Raw genomic sequence first — 24,376 nt, forward strand, 5'->3', positions numbered from 1 at the left:
AACAAATTTAAATTACGAATTTTTATGAAGCAGTGGCTACTACAGAAGTATTTTCTTATGATGCACTGTGTATTAAGTTTCAAGAATTCACAGATGGCTCGCAGTATCTGTGTGACTTTTAAATGAAGTATTAAAGGCCATGGGAGCAAGATGTCTGCAGAGAATTGTAGCTCATTTGAATGACAGTGTCTCCAATACACCAGCTTTTGCTGGCATTGCATTTGTGGCCATGCACAATATGATTACTTTGTAATCACAGGCAATAGACACTCTGGATGCGTCCCGAGGAAGCCGCATTATCCTTACATAATAATATTAATTTAAAAGTCTTATCCCAGTGTTGGTAACTGTGGCATCTGCAGACAGCAGTTCAGTTCCAAACATGTGATACTCTCATCACAGCAGAGATCAACGACAAGACAAGTATATCTGTCAGGCAATTTCAACAGAGCCTGCATGTGTTGAATTTTTTAAACCACAGCAATATTCTAGAGTTTCCTCTTGTCAAAGTAAAGATAAAGACATTCTAAATACTAGTCTATGTCATTACTGAACCTGAAATGCACAGCAAGTAACTGTAAAATTCATGGTTCACATATTAACATTAGTTTTGTTTTGGTTGTTAAAAACAAAAGAGTCAATTGAACAGCCTGAGAATTACAATGCTTTTACAGATAGTAATTCAAGCATCACCAGCTGGCAGCACTCACAGCAACTAGAACCAGGGTGTGTGAGTGCTCACTGTTTTATATTCCAAAAACCCTGTTTAGCTTTTGCAGCAGAATTGCCAGATCACAGCCTGAACCAATGGCTGAGCACCAGGTGAGAAGGCATGGCTAACCCAACGAGCTCTGGTGCAAGCAATGCACCTGAGTGACCAGAACGAGTGGACTCTTGGTCTGCTTCTCCTCATTGTCATTTAAGGGTTAGCAGCCAAGAGAGCAGTGAGTTTCTGCGTAGAGACTGCACTCCTCTTGGGTTGTTACTGGTGGTTGGAAGGGGTGAGCTGATTTTTTTTCTTTCTTCTTACCTTCTATTGGTGCATAGTGCTTGTATCCCAGTAGAAGGTACTGCTATCACCTTCTTTTGCAGCACAGCTTTGAATGCAGTGTTGCTTGGTTAATGTATGAATAAAGTTAGAAATGCAGAATACAGTAGAGCATTCACTCACGTAAACTCACATGGTATTTTGCAAACTTAAAATCAGATGTCTCTTGCTTCCCAGACTGTAATTTCAAGCCTACTTCAATGAAAACTTTTTTCTAAAATTCTTGTCAGAATTTTTGATTATTCTGAAAGGATTTGGTGTAAAAGACAGATATTTTTCAGCCTTTTTAAGAGCATAACAAGCAATAGGAATGTTGTAAACTACTGTTCTATATACTACAGAAATGCTGCTAAAGATTGGGTACAATTCAAAATAGAATAAACAAGGAGTTAGTTAAGGTGTGGATATCAAAAGAATGACTTAAGGAGAAATGACAAGGATTTTTTTTCTCCTGAGGAGTACATTTTTCTTGAATTCACCTCATAATTTACATTTCTGTCTATCTTAGTCCATAAGTAAGATGAAGCCTCACCCTTGGATAACTCCCTTTAGCTAGCTTTAGATATTACATTAATGTGTGTACATCATCATGTGAGCTGGTCATTTGATGCTTCCCTTTACTGATAACTGAGATGCACAGGCACCCTTACAGTATGATTCTTCTGATTTTAGGATGAGCTGGATATAACCTTAAGTGACTTCTCTGATTTGTGAGCAAACGCAGATGAGCTCATACATTGATTTCTGAATAGCAAGCATATAAATTGTTCCAAGATAAAGTCCTCTTTATGAAAGTTTTTATGGATGGATTTTCATTCATTTTTATACATCATATGCTTTCAAAAAAATAAAATAAAAACAATATTTTTCTTGTTATACTTGGATAATAAGTCTACTTTAAGTCATATGCATTGGATGAAATGAACTCCATGCCGTGTCTGGAACTTCTGGATCACAAAAAAAATCTAGCAGATAATAGCTTTATTATAAAACATCATCTTATTGATACATTCAGGATTAATACAATTGAGAAAGTAGGCCACTTAAATAAAATATTTGTTTAAAAAATAATTTTAAATTTGGAACAGCAGTAGAAGGTTAATACATACAACCTTTTATTCATTTAAGGTCTCTGAAAGCTAAGTCATAGTAAGGTTGTGATATATTCCCAATGTGAGACGTGAATGCCAAAAATAAATAAATAAACACAAGGAGCCACAAAAATGTTAATTTTCAACATATTCAAGATGAGGAAACAAATGTAACCCAGTAATTTTTATTTTATTTTGCCATTAGTAGATGACCTCATGTTTTGTATTGACCTGAAAATGCAAGGTCTCAGAATTTGTCTGGTCTTCTCTTAGCCTGAGTTACATTTATCCAGCAGTTGTTCAATAGTCATGCACGCAGCTAACACGCAACTCGTTTATCCTACACTTGGTAAATAGTACATATGGTAGACATCTGAGAAACTAAGGCAGTTGGTGACTATGAAACAATAGTCATTTGTGTCAAGTGGTGTTGGGAATGCTGCTGTGCTACTCTCAGACTTGATCCGGGAGCCAAGAAGGAAGAAGTTTGTGTTATAATATACAAACAGAACCAGATTACAAGTTGAGAGGAAGAAAGCATCATTGTCGTGCTCTTTCTGGCAAAGAAACTCCCACTTGGAACATTGTCCTGATGAAAGACCTCATGTTGCCAACAGCATCTTCTTAAATCCTTCCTGCATTCTTCTTGAGAAGGATGGATATGTCAACCTTGGGATCTGGAGGAACATTTGAAACGTGACCATAACACTAAAGAAAAGGGCAGGTAGTAGGAAGGTTTTAGTTGCATTATAAAAGAGACATTTCTTTAGTATGTAACTCAAACAACTAGACTCTTAAGCCAACAAAGTTTAATGGAACATTGGTGGAAAGATTCTATCTCTACTACCATACCACCACCATCTTTCTCCAACATCACAGGCTGTAGTGGAAATGCTAAGTCATGGCTTGAAACAGTGATTGAGCACCTGGTGGAAAGGCAGGGCCAACCCCAGGGGAGCTCAGGTGTATGCAATGTGCCTGAGTGACCAGAAGGGGTGGAGCCAGGATCCACCCCTTCCCAGACCTCATTTAAGGGTTGGCAGTGAAGGTAAGGGCATCTTGCTGGAGATCTTTGCCTGTATGAGACCCTTCAAGGGTAGGGAAATTTTTTCCCTTTGTTTCTGTGTCCGTGGCTGCTGCTTTTGATCATATCCTCACTTGCTGTAGCCTAGGACTTTGCTACTCCGAAAATGCTCTTCTCTTTTTAGATTACATTTAACTTTGGCTTAGAGATCTGTGCACTAGAAATGTAAGATACTGTATTTATAAAATGCACATATTTGCTTTGAGAATATAGCTGATTACTCTTTGGTAATCAGGATCTATTTATAAGAGATCCTCTTTATTGCTTACTCTTTGTTAGTCCTGCAGAACCTCATAAGATGTTTTCTAACATGGCAACTGAACAGAACTGGTAAAAACTGGGTTTTTTTCCAGTGTTTACAGTACTGATGCACTAAAAGTGATCTAGAAACACTGCAGGCAGTTCCATGCGGCTATCTACCAAAACCAAAATATTTAATTCCTCTGAACTTTGTATGTTTCATTTTTAGCAAGGGATAGAGTACACAACAACTCCAGACAACCCTGCAGGCTTGGGGAGGAGTGGTTGGAAAACTGCTTGATGGGAGGGGACCTTGGTGTGCTGATGGACAGTCAGCTGAATATGAGCCAGTAGTGTGGTCAAGAAGACCAATGGCATCCTGACTTGTGTCAGGAATGGTGTGGTGAGCAGGACTAGGGAAGTCATCCTGCCTCTGTACTCAGCACTGGTGAGGCCCTCCTCGAGTACTGTGTTCAGTTTTGGGCGCCTCAGTACAGAAAGGACATTGAGGTGCTAGAGCAGGTCCACAGAGGGGCAGCAAGGCTTGTGAAGGGCTTGGAGAATATGTCCTATGAGGAGTGACTAAAGGAATTGGGGCTGTTTAGTCTGGGGAAGAGGAGACTGAGGAGAGACCTCATTGCTCTCTTCAAATACCTGAAAGGTGATTGTGGTGAGAGCGGGGCTGGTCTCTTCTCACTGGTGACAGGTGGACAAGGGGAAATGGCCTCAAGCTGTGCCAGGGGAGGTTTAAGTTGGATATCAGGAGAAATTTCTTTGTAGAAAGGCTTGTTAAGCACCGGAATAGGCTCCCTGGGGAGGTGGTTGAGTCACTATCCCTGAATGTGTTTAAAAACCATTTGGATGTGGTGCTCAGGGACATGATTTAGCAGTGGGTTGTTAGAGTAGTATGGTTAGGTTGCAGTTGAACTTGATGCTCTTGAAGGTCCCTTCCAACCTGAGCAATTCTATGATTTTTTGGGGGGGGACTGTGTTCATGGGACAGTTTATGCTGACAATTTTTTTCCTTCAATTCGGTTTCATCCTGAAACTATCTCATGCTCCTCGTTCACTCTTCCCCCTCTCCATCCACTCTCTAGCTTCACTGTGGTGTGCCGTTGGCCCATTCCACCTGAAGGACGCAGCGGAACAGATAAGGCAGGAGGCGGCCGAGAGTGTAATGCACACACCACCCTGAGCCGGGGCTGGGAAGCAGAAAGCATGGAGTGATGGCACTCAGTGAGAGTGCACAGGGGAAGAGCCACGGACTCACTCCTCGGGGTGAGTAACTTGGTACTGAGCAGGCTGTGCTGGGAGTGTGACAGCTAGGGAGCTGCCACCACGGGAGCAGAATCAGCAGGAAAACCATGAAAGAACCTGCCCTGCCACGCCACGACCGCACGGCGCACCCTCCCCCCGCCCCGCCTGCTCGTTTTACGGCAGTGTCGTGCCTCGTCGGCTCTTTGCGGCAGCGGAACCGGCAAGCCGGAAGGCAGGTGCGCAGCCGGGCGCGGGCGGGGGTCGGGAGGATGCGCGGGGAGGGCGGCAGCGACGGCATGGTCCTTGGGTTCTAGAGGAGCTGGTCCAGAGCCGGTGTCGCCGCAGCGGCCGAGGCGAACTTTACTCTTCTCCCGCGATGTTAGTGGCCGGGCCACTAACTGACGGGGCCAGCTCCGGGGCAGCGAGGCCTGTGCTGGCCCCTGTCTTTCCCCGCGGCCCTTCTGGCTGGGGGTCGTGCGGCGGGGTTCGCCGCGAGGGATGGGCCTGGGGCTCGTTGGGCTGCTGGCCCGGCCTGCTCTCGGCAAGCATATATTGGGGTGTGAGCTGCCTTGCAGCTGGCAGAGAATGTACACTGACACCTTCCCTTCCCTGTTCTGGTTTGGTTGTGACCCAAGTTTGCTTAGTGAAGCAGGAATAAGAGGCTTGCTGCCAAGGGGAAAACGGCACTGGTGTTGAATGGGTCTGAATACTTTCAGTACTTATTATTGGTATCAATAAACTCCGAGCAGTAGAAAACAAACAAACAAAACCTGTGATATTGGGCAGTGTTTTCAGGTACTATTTAATTCATTGTGGCTGGTAATGTAAACTGCCTGCTTAGCTTGTGAAATACATAACTGTCTCTAGTGCCCTACAGGTTACCATGCAGATGCTTCAGGAGACTGTATTGTGTTTGCATTCAAAGAATAGAGCTTTTAATAAGTCCCGAATCTTTAATTTAGTGTTGTTTTTAATATGCTAATGGACTACTTTCAATCTTCCAGCCTTTTAAAGGACTGACTGTGAAATAGAACTATTGAAATAGAATCAACAATTTTCTGCAGAGTTCTGAACATGCCTATTGCACTCTGTTTTACTTCTGCATTACATTCATTTACTTCTGGAGTCAGAGCAAGTCAGTCATAGTCTTGAGTTCTTGGTGTAGCAGAAAAGCTGTTAAAAATTCCAGAGAAGAGACCAGAACACTTACCAACATAGTAGGTTGCAGTTATATATTTTTAGGAGAAAAAGCAATCAAGCTAACCAGCCATTAGTTTAGATGCAGGCTGGCTTTGATAGGAAGACCGTGTTGTATCCGCGGGCTTCTGAGTTCAAGTAAACACACTGCTTTTGACAGACACTGTAACAAAATAATTTCCTTTACATCTGAGTTGTTTCTGACAATGAGAGAATTAACGCCATCCAAGATTTAGATGTGTAGGTATATGGTAATGCTGACAGAATCCCATCTACTTCATCAATGCTTTGTCGTGGGACAAAGCATTCATAAAATTCCTTATGAACTGTGCAAATTAGTTTACTAGTTAGACCTGGTCAATTTTTTTCTGGAAGCTAACTTAGCTTTTGGAGGAGATCAGATCACTTTAATATGCTTTTCCACTGATTCGGGAAGAAAATAATAATTTAAGTGTCAAATGACAGTGTTTTGTTCTGGCAGTTCTGTATTCATGGAGACTTTTTTGAAGCTAAACCTAAAGTGGTACTTATAACTTACCTGTTTTTTTTAAGTAAAAAGAGGTCTGCACACCGCTCACTTTCAATATTTTATTTTCTTGTTCCTTTTTGTAGCTGTCGTATGTATTTGAATGCTATAGATGTGTTCCTTCTCCCAGTAACATAAATAATCTACATTTGCTGAAACCCAGTGGGGTTATGTCTCCTAAATGGCTGGTCATTTCTGTTATCCTCCACTGCACCTTTCTACAATGACATGTGTCTTACTAGAAACCAGATTCATAATAAATACAACGGTAGAGTCTCTTGATATTGACCAGTAGAAGGAAGCTTCTTCCGGTTGACTTTTTAGTAACAGCGGACAAAATTGATATTGGTCACTTTCTAGCCTACATGATCTTTATTAAATTAAATTATGCATTGATGCCTGGAAAAAGAAGAAAAAAGACACTTTACTTTCTAGTTTGAGCATACCTAATTAACAAATGATCTCTAATGTGTTGCTAGATGTTTGTTAGAAATGTCATAGATGGAATTTGAGCTAAGAGAAGGAAATAATGGCTGGACAGTACATTCTAGAGACATGAGGCACCTTAATCACAAATTGTAATCCTTAGAATCTCTGTTACCATCTGACTCCAAAGCTCTGTTTTCACACAAAATATTTGTCTTGCCCAGAGTTCTGTCTCCTGTAGTGGCAAATAGCAGGTGCTTAGGTTGTGTTCTGAAAACAAACCAACCAGTCAAAAAAACCCAACCAAGAAGAAACAAACATACAGTGATGCTTTTGCTTTCCTACTGTCTTTCAGCAGTCAGTGATTTAAATAAGTGATGAGCTGCCTTTAAGCTGTTGTGTTCAGTACCTACCAAATTAGTTGACTTCAAGTGTGATCAAGAAAGGATTAGCTGAACTTAGTCTTTAGTCTAGTTTTTAGTTTGGCATCTTGTGACAATGAATTCCCAGATTTAATTATATTCTGCATAGGAAAGGCATTCCATTTGATACTGTTTTCAGTGTAACATTCAATTTTATCATTTATCTCATATATGTATGTTTGAAATATAAAAGGATAGATTTTTACAGTAGTCAGTCATTCTGTATTTACTCATTCTCTCTCTTTGAATGCCTTATCACACCACAGAAATGAACAATTTCATGTTTATTGGAAGTACAAGTCCCTACAGGGATCTATAGTGGGAGCATTCTTTATGCTCATCAGTCCTTGACAAGTTGGATCTCTTCTGTTTGCGCAAAGCATTGCTAGTGGATACTTGTACTGGGTCTGGCTGGGCTAGGGTTTACTTCTATCATAGCCATAGTACTTGGAATTTGTGGCTAAACCAGTGTTGATAGTGCACCAATGTTTTGGCTATTGCTCTGTAGTGCATCAAGGCTTTCTTTTTACCCCCCTGCTTGCCCACTGAATAGATTGGGAGTGAGCAGGAAATTAAGTGCTGTGTAGTGTCATGTTCAGGATAAAATCTGAGGTTGAGGGGTTGGCTTCTAAGGTGTCCCAGTTTGGAGGCTGGAAAGGAAGTAGTCTGCCTATGGGATGTGATTAGAGATTTCCTTTGCTTTTTTTTTTTGTATGTGCCTTTTGTCTATTAAAATGTCTAGATGTCTTTTTTCATGGATTTCTTCATTTTTGTTCTTTTTTCACTATCCCACTGTGGGGGGAGGGGGAGCTGAGCAAGTGACTGTGTGGGTGCTTGGCTGCTGGCTGTGGCAACCCAGCACAGTATTTAGTGCAGGTGCTTAAAAATGTAATGAAGGAAGTAGTTCAGTGGTAACAATGCTTAGTGCAATGAGAGATTTCTGTGCTTTCTATTCCTTAAGGTTATTCTAACCACATGACATATACAATTTCAAGGAGAATATTCTGTAACAGCTGCAGGATGGAGAGAAAATAGAAAAAAGATAAGAGGGCTGGCGGATTGAGATAATGGCTGTTTAACAGTGAAAGCAAAAGCTTTCACTCAGAGGGTGGTAAGGCACTGGAACAGGTTGCCCAAGGAGGTTGTGAATGTCTCATTCCTGGAGGCATTCAACGCCAAGCTGGATGTGGCTCTGGGCAGCCTGGTCTTGTGGTTGGCGACTGTGCATGCAGCAGGGGGGCTGAAACTTGATGATCTTTTGAGGTTTTTCAGTCCAGGCCATTCTATGATTCTATGTTCAAGCAAAGCAAAAAAGACTTTCATTCGTTCACCACTTCTTATTGTCAGGCGCCTGCCTGACACTCTAGGGAAAGCAGGGCTTTGGGAAGACAAATGCTATAACCGTGAATGGCCCTTCCCTCTTCCTGAGTTTTTTTTATTGGTGAGCATGACATCACATGATGTGAGATGTCCCTTTAGTCAGTTTGGGTAGCTGTCCAGGCTGTGTCACCTCCTAAACTTGCTGGGAAGATGAGGCTTAGTGCTGTGCAAACACTGTGCAACAGTGCCAAAGCACTGTTTTAGCCATGAATGCAAAGCACAGCATCACATAAGCCTTCGCTGTAGCTTATCTCCACTCTAGCCAGATCACGGACTTTACTGTGAAGTTCTAATGGAGGATTGTATAAGAAAGGGAAAATAACTGGGTGGGAGGGACACAAAATATTTTTAGTAACTTAGGAAAAGATAATACACAGTGAGGAATACAAACTTGGTGATGTCTGGCCCTAATATTTTGAATGTATATGGCTCTGAAAAGTTAAAATGAAGAACTTAGCTCTTCCGTATGTACTACTACCTTTGCTAAATATTGCAGACAGAAACCGCCCAACCTGTTGACAGGCGCATGCCAGTGCCCAGGTGAAAACTTCTCCTTGCTTCTCTGTGCTGCCTCTGAAATATGAATTATGTCATTTGCTTTTTAATATGGCACTTTTCTTTATAGGGAGTCTTCAAAAGTCAATTCTTTAAATCTGGATGTGGTTTGTATGTCTGGCATGCAAAATATTAATGTAAGTTCAAAAACTTTTAATTATGAAATAAGAGAATCTTGACTAAAGTGGATATTTCTTAGCTTAAGGTACAATTTGTCTAAAACACAGAAATTTTACGTATGTTCTAACAGAACATGGCTACCTGTGACCCTTTCAAAACTGTTACAGGTGGAAACAGTCCTGCTCTAGCCTCATCATGTTACTGAAGACATGATGATGGGAGTATTTTCTTTCTCACTATATCAGACAAGAATGATAATGCATGTTTTTTTCCCTCCTCTCTATTTTCTCACAAAACAAGCACGCATTTCTGATGTTTATAAGACTTGTGGAAAGGTAATAGTTTGGTTTTGCCACTATAGGAAACCATACAACTCTACAGGCAGTCAGCCCAGGAAGTGTCACCAGCGACTTTGGGTTTGGTTTTTAGTTTGAAAGCACTGCAATATTACATGTTTGTACTAGCTCTCTTTTTTCCTTTAACTTATTTTTAATTGTAATAATAATAAATTTTCAAATAGGAAGCATCATTTTCTGATTATTAAATACCTAAAGTGCTGTTGTTTGAAGTCCCTCCTCAGTATGTGAGCTCTCGGAGAAGACGATAGACTCTGTTTCAATGAGAAGTTGCTGGGAACTGAGAGTCTGGCAGCTGGCTACATTTTTTTAAAATATTTTTAGGAGGAATATTGGAAAGATTAAGGGGTACCACAGTACTTAAATCTACTCACACTTGGAAAAATGTACATATTGATGTACTGATGAGGACTTAAACACAGCAGCTTAGTAAGCAACATTCAGTGGGTGCTTATCAGGTCTGTGACATCTAGTTAGTCTTCTGAGCACATTCAGAACTAGAACAGTTGTTGTAGGGGTTAACTGGATAGAATGCACCGATTTCATCTCGCAATTGCTGGGTAACTTTAGGAAGATATTCACTGTAGCTTTGCAATGAAGTGTGCATGTGATTGTAGTGTCCCAGTGACAACTTTCATTGATGTTGAGAAGTTTTGCCCTTCTCAAATAATCAGTCTGAGGGTATGGTTACTGAAGTTACTATCTAAGATTTTTCCTGAAACTCTGCCTTAACTTTCTGCCTCCTCTTCCACTGAAAAACCAAGACAAGTAGAAAAAGAATGATCCAAACATTACTAAATATAGCAAACAAATTATACAGTATTACTTGCACTGTTTTAATGAAATTGATGCTTTTGCACGGGCAATTGGTTATTTTTAATTATATGTAATGGCTCACTTTTCTCATATTTCTGTATTCTTCATTAAAACTATCAAAAAAATTATGATTATCACAAAAGATGCTGGAAGTAGAATGAGTATATTTGTATTTGAGAGTTCTGGGAATTTTTCATTTAGTGATAGCCAAAGTTGATCTACTACATGACAAGTTTTCTTTTTTGAACTAAGATACTGTAGAATGTACTATATACAGTAGAATATAATACTGTAGAATGTGTGACTTTTTGGAAGTGTTCTAAAAATCTGCACATTTCAGTTTTGTAAAAATAATTGTGTAGTTTACTTTAAAGTACTTGAGGACTTTTCTTGTTTCAGATTGCTGGCATTACCCATGTTACTACCAATTTTATTGATGAAATTGCTGAACACAAAAAAGATTTAATATTCACTATAAATGAGCAGCTCTGCTTCAGTGCTTTCATAGAACAATTGTTCTTAAAGATTAAATATGCATCTTGGTCTCAGCTGCTCTATGCTTGTACAACTACTGTGAGTTGTCTGCTAGGTGCAGTGATTTTATTAACCATAACTAATTGCTGCAGAAGTGCTCGACAAGGACTCATGATATATGGTAAGACAGTTAATTCAAAATTGACATTCTGTCTTTCCAAGTGATGTGAACTTTTCCAGTGGCTTTTCTATGAAAATAGAGTTCATTTTACACCATACTGAATATAGCATGAATTCTGTGATCCGCTTCTGATGAAACTAATAATATGCGCCACTTGCAAGTCATTGCAGTTATTAGACATCTTTTTTTGATGATGAATTCAGCAATGTATAAAACAGCAGTGTCATGAAGCACCAGAGGCAGAATTATTTAAGCAGTTCATTCATAGTGACTTTGGTTCCAGGTCTGCTCTGAAAGTAATGCCTTTAGTTCATTATGTTGGCTCACGATGTCAGAGGCAGATGTTGGTGGTATGGCAGTAGAGGCTGAATTTTCCCATCAATAATCCGTTACCTTTTGTTGCTGTGTGACATGTGGTAGCAGTTTGACAAAATGGTTTCTGACATGGAAGTGTGTATGAAGATGTCATTGAATTCCTCCATGGGGGGGAAAAAACTGCATCCACTGACATTCATCAGTACTTACCTGAATGTATGTGGAGATCAAGCAGTGGATGTCAGCACTGTGAGGCAATGGGTGGTGTGTTTCAGCAGTGGTGACACAGCAACAGTGGGTCACCTCCACTGGTGCAGATTTTGACAAGTGTGGCATGTAGACTCTTGATGCTGGCAAAAATGCATAGCTAATAGGAGTGACTGTTTGGAAAAATAGTGTTTTGTAGCTGAGAATTTGCTCCACTGGGTAGTCTTATTGTGCTCTTTGTAGTTTCCTTGGAAATAAACAGGAGGCATTACTTTCAGAGCAACTCTTACAATCAGTGTTTCCGCTTCAGGGGATGCTCCCCCCTGGTTAACTTGACTTTTTGATTAGTCTTGTCAAGTGAATCCCAAAAATGTGTTTTTTCATGCCTGCAAGAGTTTCAACACTGATATAGGTGGACTTGCCTACATAGGTAGAACAATTGCAATTCATTTTTTGTCTTTCAGGTCAGTTTATCAAAATTACAAGTGAAACTGTACATACATACGCAATAACATGAGTTCTCTTACATTTGTGCAGTTGTAGTGTCTGCTTATATGTGCATTGTAAACAGAAATGCAGTAGGCACGTGAAATACTGTAAGGACAAGGATATGAGTCCAGAGATTAACATTAAGTTCTTGGGGGTGGTTTTCTGAATAGAAATCTGCCTGTACAGATTCTGTAGTGTCTTGACTGAGATGCCTGTTTTTCTAACAGTTTTTTTTCAAACTTCTGTAATGGAGTTTTGCTTCTGCTTTCCATTTCTGTTTCCACTTTCTTGGGAGCTTGGGAGAAAGATTTATGTACAACTTGAAAATAAAGGTGTGTCATTTGAGCAATCCTCTTCTCTTAGCCCCACAGGGCAGCTGGCTAGTTTTATTAAATAGTATAGAAATATTGAAGTAAATGTTGTTTTTTGTTTTTTTTTTTAAATCTGTTGGACCATGATGTTTGTTTTCTTTTAATGGAGAAGAGATGGTTGTGTTATTTGCTTACAGGAAAAAAGGGAAAGCCAGAAGTAGGAGAAAAACTTTATGTAAAAAAAATATAAAGTGGAAAACTTCTCTGGTAATGTTGGTTACCTTTGTAATAGTGGTAACAATGTTTCTAGGTTTAATGAAGGAAAAACCTGCCGAGATTCGTGCTGACTGTTAGGTTTCTCTTCAAACAATAAAATGTTTTGTACTTGAATTCTGTTTTAGTTGAGTATAATCTGCTTTTATATTTTACTTTTCCACGTAAAAAGTTTCAGTGTTAAACTCACGTTTCTTTTTAAAAGGAGAAGTAAAAGAAGCTTTAAAAGATATTGCCTCTCCCGAACAGTTTGCGAAGATGAATACTGCTTTTCTTGCTTTACAAACAGAAATATAGTGTAAATATAAGTTTGTTTTAAAAGAGTGGAAATTTGAGATAATGCTAGGTATTTGTGGACTCCTATTCTTTTTTTAAAAATGTATGTTGGCAGAATGTGTCTAAATAGTCCTTATTTGGTAGCAAAACCTGACATTTTTTGCCATGTAAAGTTGCACTCGTTTCAGAGTTCAATTCCACTTGGTTAAACTTCTCTTGGTTTGTTCAGCATAGAGCAGAGGAGCTGAGGGCAGGCCTCATGGTGGCTGCAGCTCCTCACAGGGAGCGGAGGGGCAGCGCTGAGCTCTGCTCTGTGTGACAGCGACAGGGCCCGAGGGAACAGCATGGAGCTGTGTTAGAGGAGGGACAGTTGGGGGTTAGGGAAAGGGTCTGCACCAGACGGTGATGTGCGTGGGACAGGCTGCCTGGGGCACAGCCCCAAGCTGCTGAAGTTCAAGAGGCACAGGGACAACGCTTGCAGCCACAGGCTTTGAATTTTGTCTGGTGCTGAGGGGAGCCAGGAGTTGGATTCGATGACCTTATTCCCAAACCAGCAGGATCATTTGATACAGATGTTTAAGATGAAGCTGTGGGCAGACAGGCTTACTTCTACCAAATCAGAAGGAATTTGGTAACCTTATGGTGGTTGCAGGAAGACAAGCAGTAGCTGATGCAATCTGAAAGCAGTTATCTCTATCAGTATGCTCTGTGTTTAAAAAAAAAAAAAAGCAACTTATGATTTATTATTTCATGTAAATATATGTTGTATGTCAGATGGCCACAGCACTTTTGACCCAGCATTTACAGCTGGCTCTACTATGTTATGAAATGATTTGCAAGTTCATATACTGGTTTTTGTATCTATCCTGTTTTCTAATTGTGGGTTTTCTTCCCTTGCAAGGCTGATTGCAATGCCCTTGTGAGAATGTGCATTGCGTACAACCACTGAGATACCTATGGAGTTAGCCTTGGGATGAGGTACAGAAACCCTGGGTATCTGCACTGTCAAGCCAGCCAGCTCAGACCACAGAACCACATGATGAATGAGGTTGGAAGGTACCTCTGGAGGTCATTTAACTCAACTGCTGCTCAGATACAACCTTGTATGTCAGATTGCCTAGGACCATTTCTGGGCTGCTTTTGAATATCTGCAAGGAGAGGGAGGCTCCATAGGGCAAGTTTTGAAAGTACTTACGTGTGCATAGGGCAGAATTTATTAATACAAGGTCAGCTGTAGGGCTTCAGGCTGAATTTGACTGTTTGGCCACGTCTGGGCTCAGGGAGACAAGCCCTTATTAGTCCTCTAGGATTCTAGGTGTTTTATTTTAGAAAGCGTTAAGAATTCAATTACTGAAGGAGGAAGGAACGCTTCTTTAAAGCCACTCTCTAAACAGATAGACCTGATGGAGAAGCTTTAAATCTCCTAAATGTGTGTATGGAATGTGAACTTTTTAAACATTGGATTCAGTCTTTCTTAAATTACTATATGTGCTATTTCAGAAAGGCTAATTAAATCAATATACCATGATAATATAATTGTAATATTCTTATTGCAAAGGACCGTAATTCTACAGAAAAAAGGTATTTAAGTAGAAAATAAATAGGCAAAATATCATCTTTAACAACTAATAGCAATGCTGTTGCTGGAGCAGTTTGAGTGATTTATCTTTTTTGTTGGGTATGGATAGATTCCCTCAAATTTTGAATGCTATTTTTCTGCTTTGATTGTGCTTATGGTGACGACAGTGTGTTTTCACTAGGAACTATGCTATTATGGTGTGACATGTCATTTATTTACTAAATATCTCAAAAGCCACAGGGTTGTTTTTATGTCTGCTTCTATGTTTGAATTTGAACATGTTCTCTCTATCCACTTCAGAGACTTGTTTGTTTTCTTTGTTGTGTTTTTTAAAATGTTTTCACATTTTGTAGCTTTATTATAGCATTTCTCAAGAACATCAGCTGTTGTGATAGCTTTTTCCAAAAAGCAGCTTCATGTTAGGTTGGAAAGCAAGATACATGAAAAGGCGGTGACTTTGTGATTGGAACACTGATTTGCTTTTGTGCTATCTTGTAGTGTTGATAGCTAAAATACAAATGAGGTCATTAGATGAAAAAAATGAAAACGATAATTGGATTAAAGCAGGAAATTCTGTGCAGTGTGTGAATGTTCAAAAATTGTTTTAGTAACTTTTATTTTAAGTTATTAGATTTCTGGATGGCTGCTAGTCTTCAGACATGCTAAGAATGATGCAAGTCATTAAGTTTGTAATGGTATCATTAATTGTTTCAAGAATAATCTAATTTATTTGCTACCACTAGAAATTGTAGCTGTGCATTAGAATTCATTGAACAATTTAACTGTGGGCACCTTTCAAAATGAAGCAACTCTGAGAATTTTTTCTGTAAAAGACTTGGCATGAACACAAGTTCAGTTGGAGAACAGGTGTGTTTTGCTGTATAGATATGAGCCTATTTTGCATGGGAAATAAGAATGTGCAGAAGTAGGCTGCAGTCCTAGAGTGTGGTGCTGTGTGTGTCTGTGTGTGCAGCTGTGAGATGAAAACATCCTAAGGCATTCTTTGTTTTCCTAGTAGCACATTTTTTTCCTTTTTCTTTTATATAGTTCAATGATACACATTATCCTTTTTTCCCTGTCTTAATTTTCTTTGCTTACTTTGCTGTTCAGAAATTGTTAAGCAGTTGCCAAAAAGGATGTCCCTGTACCAGTGCTGGAGGTTGTTAATGACCCAAAAACAATCAGTGCACACCGGTTCAGGGAGACCTTCAAGCAGGTGGTAATTGCTTACTGCTGTTGGCAGCCAAGTTCAATTGCCTAGATTTCAATATAATCCTCTTGTGTTAGTAGTGTTAAAGGAATAACTACTGCTACACTAATAACTTTAGGGAATAGAGAGAAGAAGAACATGCTGAGTAACCACCTTGTGTCTTGACTACTGTCTGTGACTGCCACCTCCCTGTCTTGAATCTTGCTTGAAAATGTTTTTGAGTGAGATTTTTAATTTCTTTAGTCACAGTGCCTGCCAAGTTCTATTTGCTCAAAAGTCTTTCAAGTTTCTGATGTGAATTCATGTTTGTAGCATTAACAAAGACCTTATTTCTTTCATTCTCATCTAGGTGCTTGAACTGGGATTTAATTTCTTATCCTATGGATCACTGAATGAGTAACAGATGGCCTTGCCACGTCTTACAGGCGCTCTACGCTCATTTTCAAATGTCACTAAACATGACGGTTATAGTGAAGAATTAGCTGACTTAACGGTAAATATATATTTCAAATTATAATTACAAACCATTAGTGTATATAGTAAGAATTCTGTGGTGTTTAGAATAAAGTTAGTGATGCTGAATTTAGGTACATTCTTTTTTTTCCAAGACATGCATTAAAGTAATATATGCATTATGGGAACCTGTAATGTGAAATGAAGTTGGAATCCAGAGAGTTGTAAATACAGGTTTTCTGAAGGAAAACAAACATTACTCCTGTCTTTGAGAAGGGACCCAGGGGACTACAGGCTGGTCAGCATCACCTTGACCTCTGTGAAGGGGATAGAACAGCTCATCCTGGAAACTGGGTTTTTTGGTGCATGAAGGAGAAGAAAATAATCAGTAGTCAGCATGGATTCACCAAGGGGAAGTCATTGTTAACCAACTTGATAAGCTGCTTCAATGAAATCACCAGATGAATGGGGAGCAGTAGATATTGTCTTCCTGGACTTCAGTAAGGCCTTACTGATACTGTCTCTCATAAGATAAGGAAGCTACTGAGGTATGGGTTGGGTGAGCAGACAGGATTGCAGACTGGCTGAATGGCCGGGCCTAGAGGGCAGTGTTCATTGGCACAAAGTTTAATTGAAAGCTAGTAATGAACGGAGTACCCCAGGGGGTCAGTGCTGAATCCAATCCTCCTTAACATCTTCCAGAATGATCTGGAGGATAGATGGCACCCTCAGTAAATCTGCAGGTGGCATGAAACTGGGAGGACAAGAACATGCTGGGGGCCACCTTACAGGAAAGCAGCTCTGCAAAAAAGAATCTGGGGGGCCTGGTGGACATTGAGGTGAACATGAGTCAGCAGTGTGTCCTTGCTGCTAAGAACGTTAACAGTATTCTTGACTGTGTTAGACAAAGTATCACCACCAGGTCAAGGGAGGTGATCCTTCCCCTCTACTTAGCAGTGGTGAAGCCCCATCTGGAGTTCTGTGTCCAGTTCTGGCACCCTCAGTACAAGAGAGGCCTGTATGTGCTGGCGAGTCCAGCTTATGGCCACCAAGATGGTCAAGAGACTGGAGCATGAGGAAAGGCTGAAAGAGCTGGGACTACTTAGCCTGAAGTCTCAGGGTAACTCATCAATGTCTATAAATGCCTGAAGACAGGATGCAAAGAGGACATAGCCAGGCTTTGTGTCCAGTCCCCAAACAAGAGGCAGTGGGCACAAACTGGAGCACAGGGAATTCCCTCTAAGCACTAGGAAGCCCTTCTGTGCTGTGATGGAGCAGTGGCACGGATTGCCCAGAGAAGCTGGAGAGTCTCCTTGGAGATCTTCAGAAGCTGCCTGGACATGGACACTGCTCTGGGTGTCCCTGCTCAAGCAGGTGTTGGGCCATATGGACCCAGAGGTCCCTTCCAACCTCAATAATTCAGTGAAATCTCTTCAGAAGTTGCAACAGTTCTGCTTTCTAAGGAGTTTTTCCCTTGGAATGGGTAAAGCAACCTGTGCCTATCTTTCTCTTTCCTGACACTCGAATGTGTAAAGAATAGTTAATAGAGAAATGAATTGCTGTTGTTACAGCACACTGATTGAATGCAATTGGAAAGTTTTTTAATCAAGTTGTTTTTGTCATTTGTTATTGTTTGTTTTAAAGTAACCGCTGTATATAAACTTGAAATAAAAATATTCAACTATTTTGCATTTTCAGACAAAAAGAACAAAACAACAAGAACAATTACTGAAGTCTGGTCTTACTTGGAAGAAGATAATAAAGTTTGTTGATGACAATTTAGAGAAAAAAGAATACCAAGCTGTAAATAGTGATTTGAAAACTATATTACAAGCAGCAAAACAAATAGGTGGGTTTTAATTCTCCAATTATCCAACTGACTACTTTGCTTTTTTTAAGCCGATGTCTGCCTGCATACTTGCATACTGTTACAATTTCAGTTCTACTTTAACTCCAGACTTGCTCTGAAGTATCTTTGAAGTTCCAGTTAATCTGGCAACTACATGCACAACTACATCTTTTTTATTTTAAAATGTGGATCTGATTTTATGCACTTTCTTGTTTTTTTGATAGCACTGTTATCTGTTATGGTTTGTAATCTACTGTAAGTAAGCAAAAGCAACAGCTTCTTTTGTTGTGGCAGTACACTAAGAACAATCTTGGTGTTAGCTGCTTTAATTCCACAAGTTTGGTATCATGAAAAATTGGTTGCAGTGAGTGAATTTTTTGCGTTAGTGAATTATCAGAAGAAAAATTTCAGATGTATTTTAAGTCACTGACAAACATTTTAAATTCATCTGAAGATGCACGTATTCTAAACTTTCTGCTTTGTGGTTCTTTCCTTCCATATCACAAATATGCAGTCTGTTAAAAACAAGTTTGTAAAAGTAACTTTTTGCACTTTTTCTAGTGCAACAGTGGAGCTTGTGCTGGTAGAATTTAACCTCTTCATGCCAGAAGCTAAGCATCTGGTTACCTGTCTTCCTGAGACAGAGATATTTGTAGGAAGGGCCATCTCTTTCTCAGTGTAGATATCTATTATATGGTGCTTGTCTTTGAGCTGGCATTGGTGATACATGAGGCTTTGAGGAAAGTAATGCAGGATGTGGTGTGAGCTATCTCAAGGGGTTGAAAAAAAAAAAATCTGATGTGTTACTAATTGGGTTTAGTAGTCAGATAACAAGGGACTTACTGACAAATGTCCAGCTAAACTCCTACAGTCCAAGGGTAGCTCCCAGTTCAGTCTCCTGATTTCTGTTTGTGCAGGATGTTTGTGTTCTGCAGTGCTTTGACTTCTGAATGCCCGTGTTGTGGCTATTATGATGATGCCTTTTGTGGGATGAAACATGCTTGGAGAAGTAGCTACAGTATTCTAAAAAAAAAATAAATCACTGAATCTGACATGACATCAGACTGGCTCATGGGACACTTCAGTGTGCATCTGTTCCATAGTCTAAATGTTTTTCATGCTTTTTTAGCAGCTGTTTATGCCAACAAATATGGAAGAGGGGGCATCTGTTGTGATAATTGATCAAAGAAATGTTATCTTTTTAACTCTTACTTTTTGGAGATTGGTGACACAATTCATGCTCTTCACTACTTTTAAGAGATGCTTACTGCTGTGCTGCAATAGTAAATGCAAGTTTCAGATTGAGCTGTGATGATTAGGGAGAATCCTGTGATTATAGCATTTAGGAATTTAGAGAGATTTTAGATGTTTAGGAATTTAGAGAGGTGTATGGGAACTGCTGAGCCATGGCCTGAACCACTGATTGAGCACCTGGAAGAAAGACCCAGTCAGCCCTGGGAGCACAGGTGAAGGTAATTCACTTGTGCAACCAGAAGGGGTGGAGCCAGGCTCCACCCTTCTTAGGCCTCATTTAAGGGCTGACTGCCCCTGAGGAAGGATCTCTTCCTGGAGATCGCTCCTTGGTGGGAGCCTTTCCCTGCGAGCCCAAAATCTTCCAGTCCGGGTGAGCCCTGTATTTTCCTTCCACCTTCTTGTAACGCTATTTCCATTGCATTAGTCCTTCTGATCGCTACAAGAGGCTAATGAGATTACTCTCAGCATCCCATTTTAATAGCATACTATTGATGTCTGTTTATAAAATGCTGCACTTTTTCTGTCTTCTCTTCCATGAATCATTTAATTAGGATGATATTAGGAAGATGTCAGCATCACCAAACTGGGAACAGGCACTGAGATGGGGTTATGGGTGATACTGACCCATCTGTCCCTCATGTCCCCTCACGAGCAAATATAGATGGCCATGCTAGCGGGTTTGAAACACATGATCAGAAAAATAGATTGACTCATTGTTCCACTCTAGCTTGTGGTTATCAGTTGTAAAGTTGTTTAACAGTTAGCCCTGCAGAGTCCAAATTGCATTTCTAAACATTATGATCCCCTTTTCTCATTTCTTCACACTCTTTTTTTTTTGCTGCCATTTTGTCTTTCAAATAAACCTTCTATAATTACTTTTTCCCAGTTGGATCCCAATTTACCTAGAATCATAGAATGGCTGGGGTTGGAAGGGACCTTATAGATTGTTTAGTTTCACCCTTGTGCCATTATCAGGGTTGCCAACCAGTAGATGAGGTTGCCCAGGGCCCCATCCAGTCTGACCTTGAACACCTCCAGGGACAGGGCATCAACAGTTTCTCTGGGCAGCCTGTTCCAGTGCCTCATCACTCTCTGAGCAAAGAATTTCCTCTTTACCTACTGTAATAAATATATATATAATTTATAACACCTACCCTCTTTAAAACAATTACCCATTTTCCTACTGTTTTTCTACATACATACTTGTCCTAACATCATCCTTACAGATTGAGAGCGAAAAATAGGACATTTTCCAAACAAGAGTATAATTTTATTATATCTTATCACAAAAATGAATAAAAGCCTTGAAGTCTCTTGTGGAATTATAATTCATTGCTGTATGTAAAATATTTTATTTTGGTGAACCTTTAGTTTGTTTTATCTTATGTGATTCAAATAGCTCTCCTGTAGTGGCTTTTGTTTCTTAGCCAATGAAATGCATAATTGCTTTCCATATTTGCCTTCATTTTAGATGCTATGGTATTTTTTTTCTGAGTAATGAACCCTAAAACTCAGTATGCATTTTTGAGAAAGCACTACTCATGAGATATGCATTCTACGTAAATGTGAGACTCACCTGGGAGATGAAAACTAAGGTTTAAATAAGGACCAGTCTGACTTGCAAACTGAACTGGAGCTGGAGAGAGATTTGTGTCATTTTCCTTTAATCTGAATATTTATATCCATAACAAGCAATCTGGGACAAGTGGAGGAGATGATCAGCATGGTTGTTTTAAATATCCACTGGTTACAATTTAACTGTAGGAGATACTACAGTGAAATGTATTTAGGGTTGACAAATATGACTATGTTTGCAACAGAAAAGATAAAACCATATGAGGTATAGCAAGTAGGACAAAATATGGTGGAAAGAAAATATAAATTTATAAGTGAAATCAGTATCTGATATTTTTAGCTGTCAATGTTATCCATGAAAATAATTTGGCAGACTTGTATTTTCTGTCTTAATGACAGAAATGTGTATTAGGTGTATGATTTTTAACTTCCATTTTGTTGGAACAAAATTATTTCTTGTGAGAATATAATTTTTCTCCAAACTTTAATGGTGGGTTGAGTGTGGTAGAGCATATTGAAAGACATGGTAGTAAATGTTTTTTTGTGATGGAAGGTAAGGAAAAAACAAATGAAAATGCATGGTTATTTAGTTAGAATGAGTTAGGATGAAACCATCAGCTTTGATGCTTCTGAACAAAGACACATAATGTTACCAGAATACCAAAATACAGTGACTGAGGCATGGAGTGGACATTAATATTACAACCATTGTCATCAGAGATATAGTCAGAAGTGTGAATTGACTGCATTCTATTTTTGTTTAATTTGAAGGAAACAAATTCTCATCCTAGGCAGTGGATACTGAAATATTGATTTACTTGATAGGGAAAATATTAATAACTGAAATGATGTGATTGGCTTAGAAAAGAAAATTAAAAAAGAGCAGTGTCTCTTCCTATGTTTGCTGGCTTAGATATCTATATATATTTGGAGGGGTGGGAAGTTATTTTCTCAGGAGATGTTTCCACAAAGCAGGAGGCACTGATAGAAGTACTAGCACTTAACCACAGAGCTGTTCCTAGAATCTTTCAGTACTAGTATTCTTTTAGCTTAATAAGGTGTACTTCTGCTTTAAACACTGGAAACTTGTAAAATAATGGTATTTACATATTAGGATTATGACTGTGGTTTGTGCAGCTCAGTTTTAGGTGTGAGTTTCCAAGCTTTTCTTAAAAAAAAAAAAAAACTAATTCCTTTATGGTTAAGAATTAACCACCTCATTTCCACTGAGATGTATTTACACACATGTTGAATGTGTATGTATTTACCTTTATATAGTTTGTCTTCCATATCTAGATATCTAATTATGTAAATACAGCCTAAAACATCTTCCATGAACTTCTCAGCTTTTCAGCATTCACTTTAGTGAAATTCAAGAGAAATGGTGAAGTTATATGTTAGGTTTCTTGTTACTCAAATACATAGGACCTTAAATGGACAGCAGAGTAGAGTCAGGCACAAGACAGTTGAGTACTAAGAAGAAAATAACCAAATTATGCAAAAAGTGCAACCTTGTGGGTTTTTTAGTATTGTTCTTTAAGTAGTTTGCTTTAGCAGCTCTTCTGAATTAGCCATACTGGAGGTGCTGTTCACTTGAATCATGTTGTTTTCTGTTGGAGTTATGCCAGTCAATCCTGAATTGACCAAATAAAGACATTAAAAATAGCTGTTTGTAATCCTTGACATTAATCTTTTTAAGATACATTAAAAAAAATTATGAAATCTTGTAAGAAGTGCTAGCTTTATTAAAATATATATATGGTGGGGCAATCTGCCTGGCTTCTTAGAGCACAATTTTAAAATTGTGGAAAAAGCTTATTCGTATTGTTATTATTTTGAAGGGGAAGGAGAGAAGGAAAAAAGAGGAAAAGGAGGGGAAAAAAGAAAAGCATGCTGCCTGTATTTTATGCATGATGAGTTTTTTCATCTTGTTTAGTGGTGATACTGAGGTTAATCATATGGTGCCTTTGCTTATATTTTCCTTGAGTGCTTCTAAGAATATTTATGTAAGATGTAAATTCATTTTTTTCTAATTATATAACTTTTGATTTGCATGATATTACCTTTTTGTAGGTAGCCAGTAAGTATAAATTCACTTATTTGCTTTATTTGCTTTAACTGCTTTGGACAATTTTTCTAACATACATGCGTTCTGTAGTATCAGACGCAAGAATGTAGTAACTTCCAGCTGTGTTCTGTATGTTTAGTTTGATTTGAATATTCAGATAAGGCTGTGAATAAACATTGATTCAACACAGAATTCTGTTGCCTTTAGAAAGCTGGTAAATATACCAGTGTGAATGTAAGACCTAGGCTTGCTTTTCCTCTTACTTGGAAAAAGTAAGAAAGCACTGGTAATTCCTAATATGAATTTCTAATAAGTAGAAGGGGTAATGAAGACAGATGCTTTACTATTTCATGCATTTTATAATTCAATAGCTTGCAACAATTGCTATTTCTTGTCATGGTTGTTATTTCACATCTTTGTTGATGAGACTTGTGAGAAATTGAGTACAGTTCTGTTATAAGCAATGAATGAGAATTAGTTTGAAGTGTATAAAATTACGTTTGTTTTTGTTAACAGTTGGAGCTGAAAATGGACAAGAAGCAATTGAAAGTGGAGCTGTTTTTCTCTTTAAGACATTTCACAGGAAAGAATGTGTTGGTCATGATGAGACAAAGGCCATCAAGCAGATGTTTGGGCCATTTCCATCATCATCTGCTACTGCAGCTTGTAATGCCACATGTCGGATTGCTTCTCACTTCACTGAAGAACAGCTTACAGCCCTCATGCAGATGGCTGAAGAGCAAAATGGTAATAACAGAGTGTTCTTCGGTAAAAATATAGTGTTTTCATTTGACATGCATGATTTGGATCACACTGAAGAGCTGCCTGTAAATGGTGAGACTGATTCACAAAGAATTATAAGCTTAGATTATAAGAAATTTCTGAATAATCAGCTGGATCATTTAAAGAACTGCTGTGATGAGAAGTCTGATCTCAAGTCTTCGGAAAAAGTAGATGATTCTTTTTTATGGTCTGAAGTTGGAAAGTATCTGAATGAATCTCAGGGTGGTACCCCTGGAGGACCAACAACAGAAGATCTCTGCTGTACATTGTATGAGATGCTTGCTTCTCCCAAGAGTGGTGATGAACTTCAAAATGAGGTACAGTCGAGTATTAACTATAATGTGTTTGAATGTTGCATGAATTCCAAATTATTTCATATTAGACTACGCCAAAGTGCGCAATATTGAAGTGTTATCTATGCTTTCTTTTGTCTTTAGAAAAATTTCACAGCAGCAATCTCAATCCACCAGACAGACAATGGATGGAGCATGAGTTTTTTTTGTGGACAGTTGCATTTTTTCCCCCCATAAGAGACAGGCTATTTTTTTCACTGATCTTTCC

The 24,376-nt window shown here is 39.0% G+C and overlaps 1 protein-coding gene across 6 annotated transcripts in view; it reads left to right on the plus strand.

Moving 5' to 3' along the window:
• ASCC3 (activating signal cointegrator 1 complex subunit 3) overlaps positions 912-24,376 on the plus strand; it is a 261,190-nt gene continuing 237,725 nt past the window's right edge. Inside the window, exons 1-5 of one of the 6 annotated variants that reach the window (XM_021390450.1) lie at positions 912-1,001; positions 4,561-4,741; positions 16,183-16,326; positions 17,985-18,135; positions 23,549-24,132. In XM_021390450.1, the coding sequence (XP_021246125.1) occupies positions 16,237-16,326; positions 17,985-18,135; positions 23,549-24,132 (825 nt within the window). In that variant the 5' untranslated portion in view covers positions 912-1,001; positions 4,561-4,741; positions 16,183-16,236. Of the gene's footprint in view, positions 1,002-3,202; positions 3,236-4,560; positions 4,742-4,869; positions 4,957-13,416; positions 14,148-16,182; positions 16,327-17,984; positions 18,136-23,548; positions 24,133-24,376 lie in introns of those variants that run through there. The other 5 variants (XM_021390449.1, XM_021390453.1, XM_021390448.1 and 2 more) reach the window with 5 other exon arrangements.

This window comes from Numida meleagris, chromosome 3 (assembly GCF_002078875.1).
Source record: "Numida meleagris isolate 19003 breed g44 Domestic line chromosome 3, NumMel1.0, whole genome shotgun sequence".
Lineage (NCBI taxonomy): Eukaryota > Metazoa > Chordata > Aves > Galliformes > Numididae > Numida > Numida meleagris.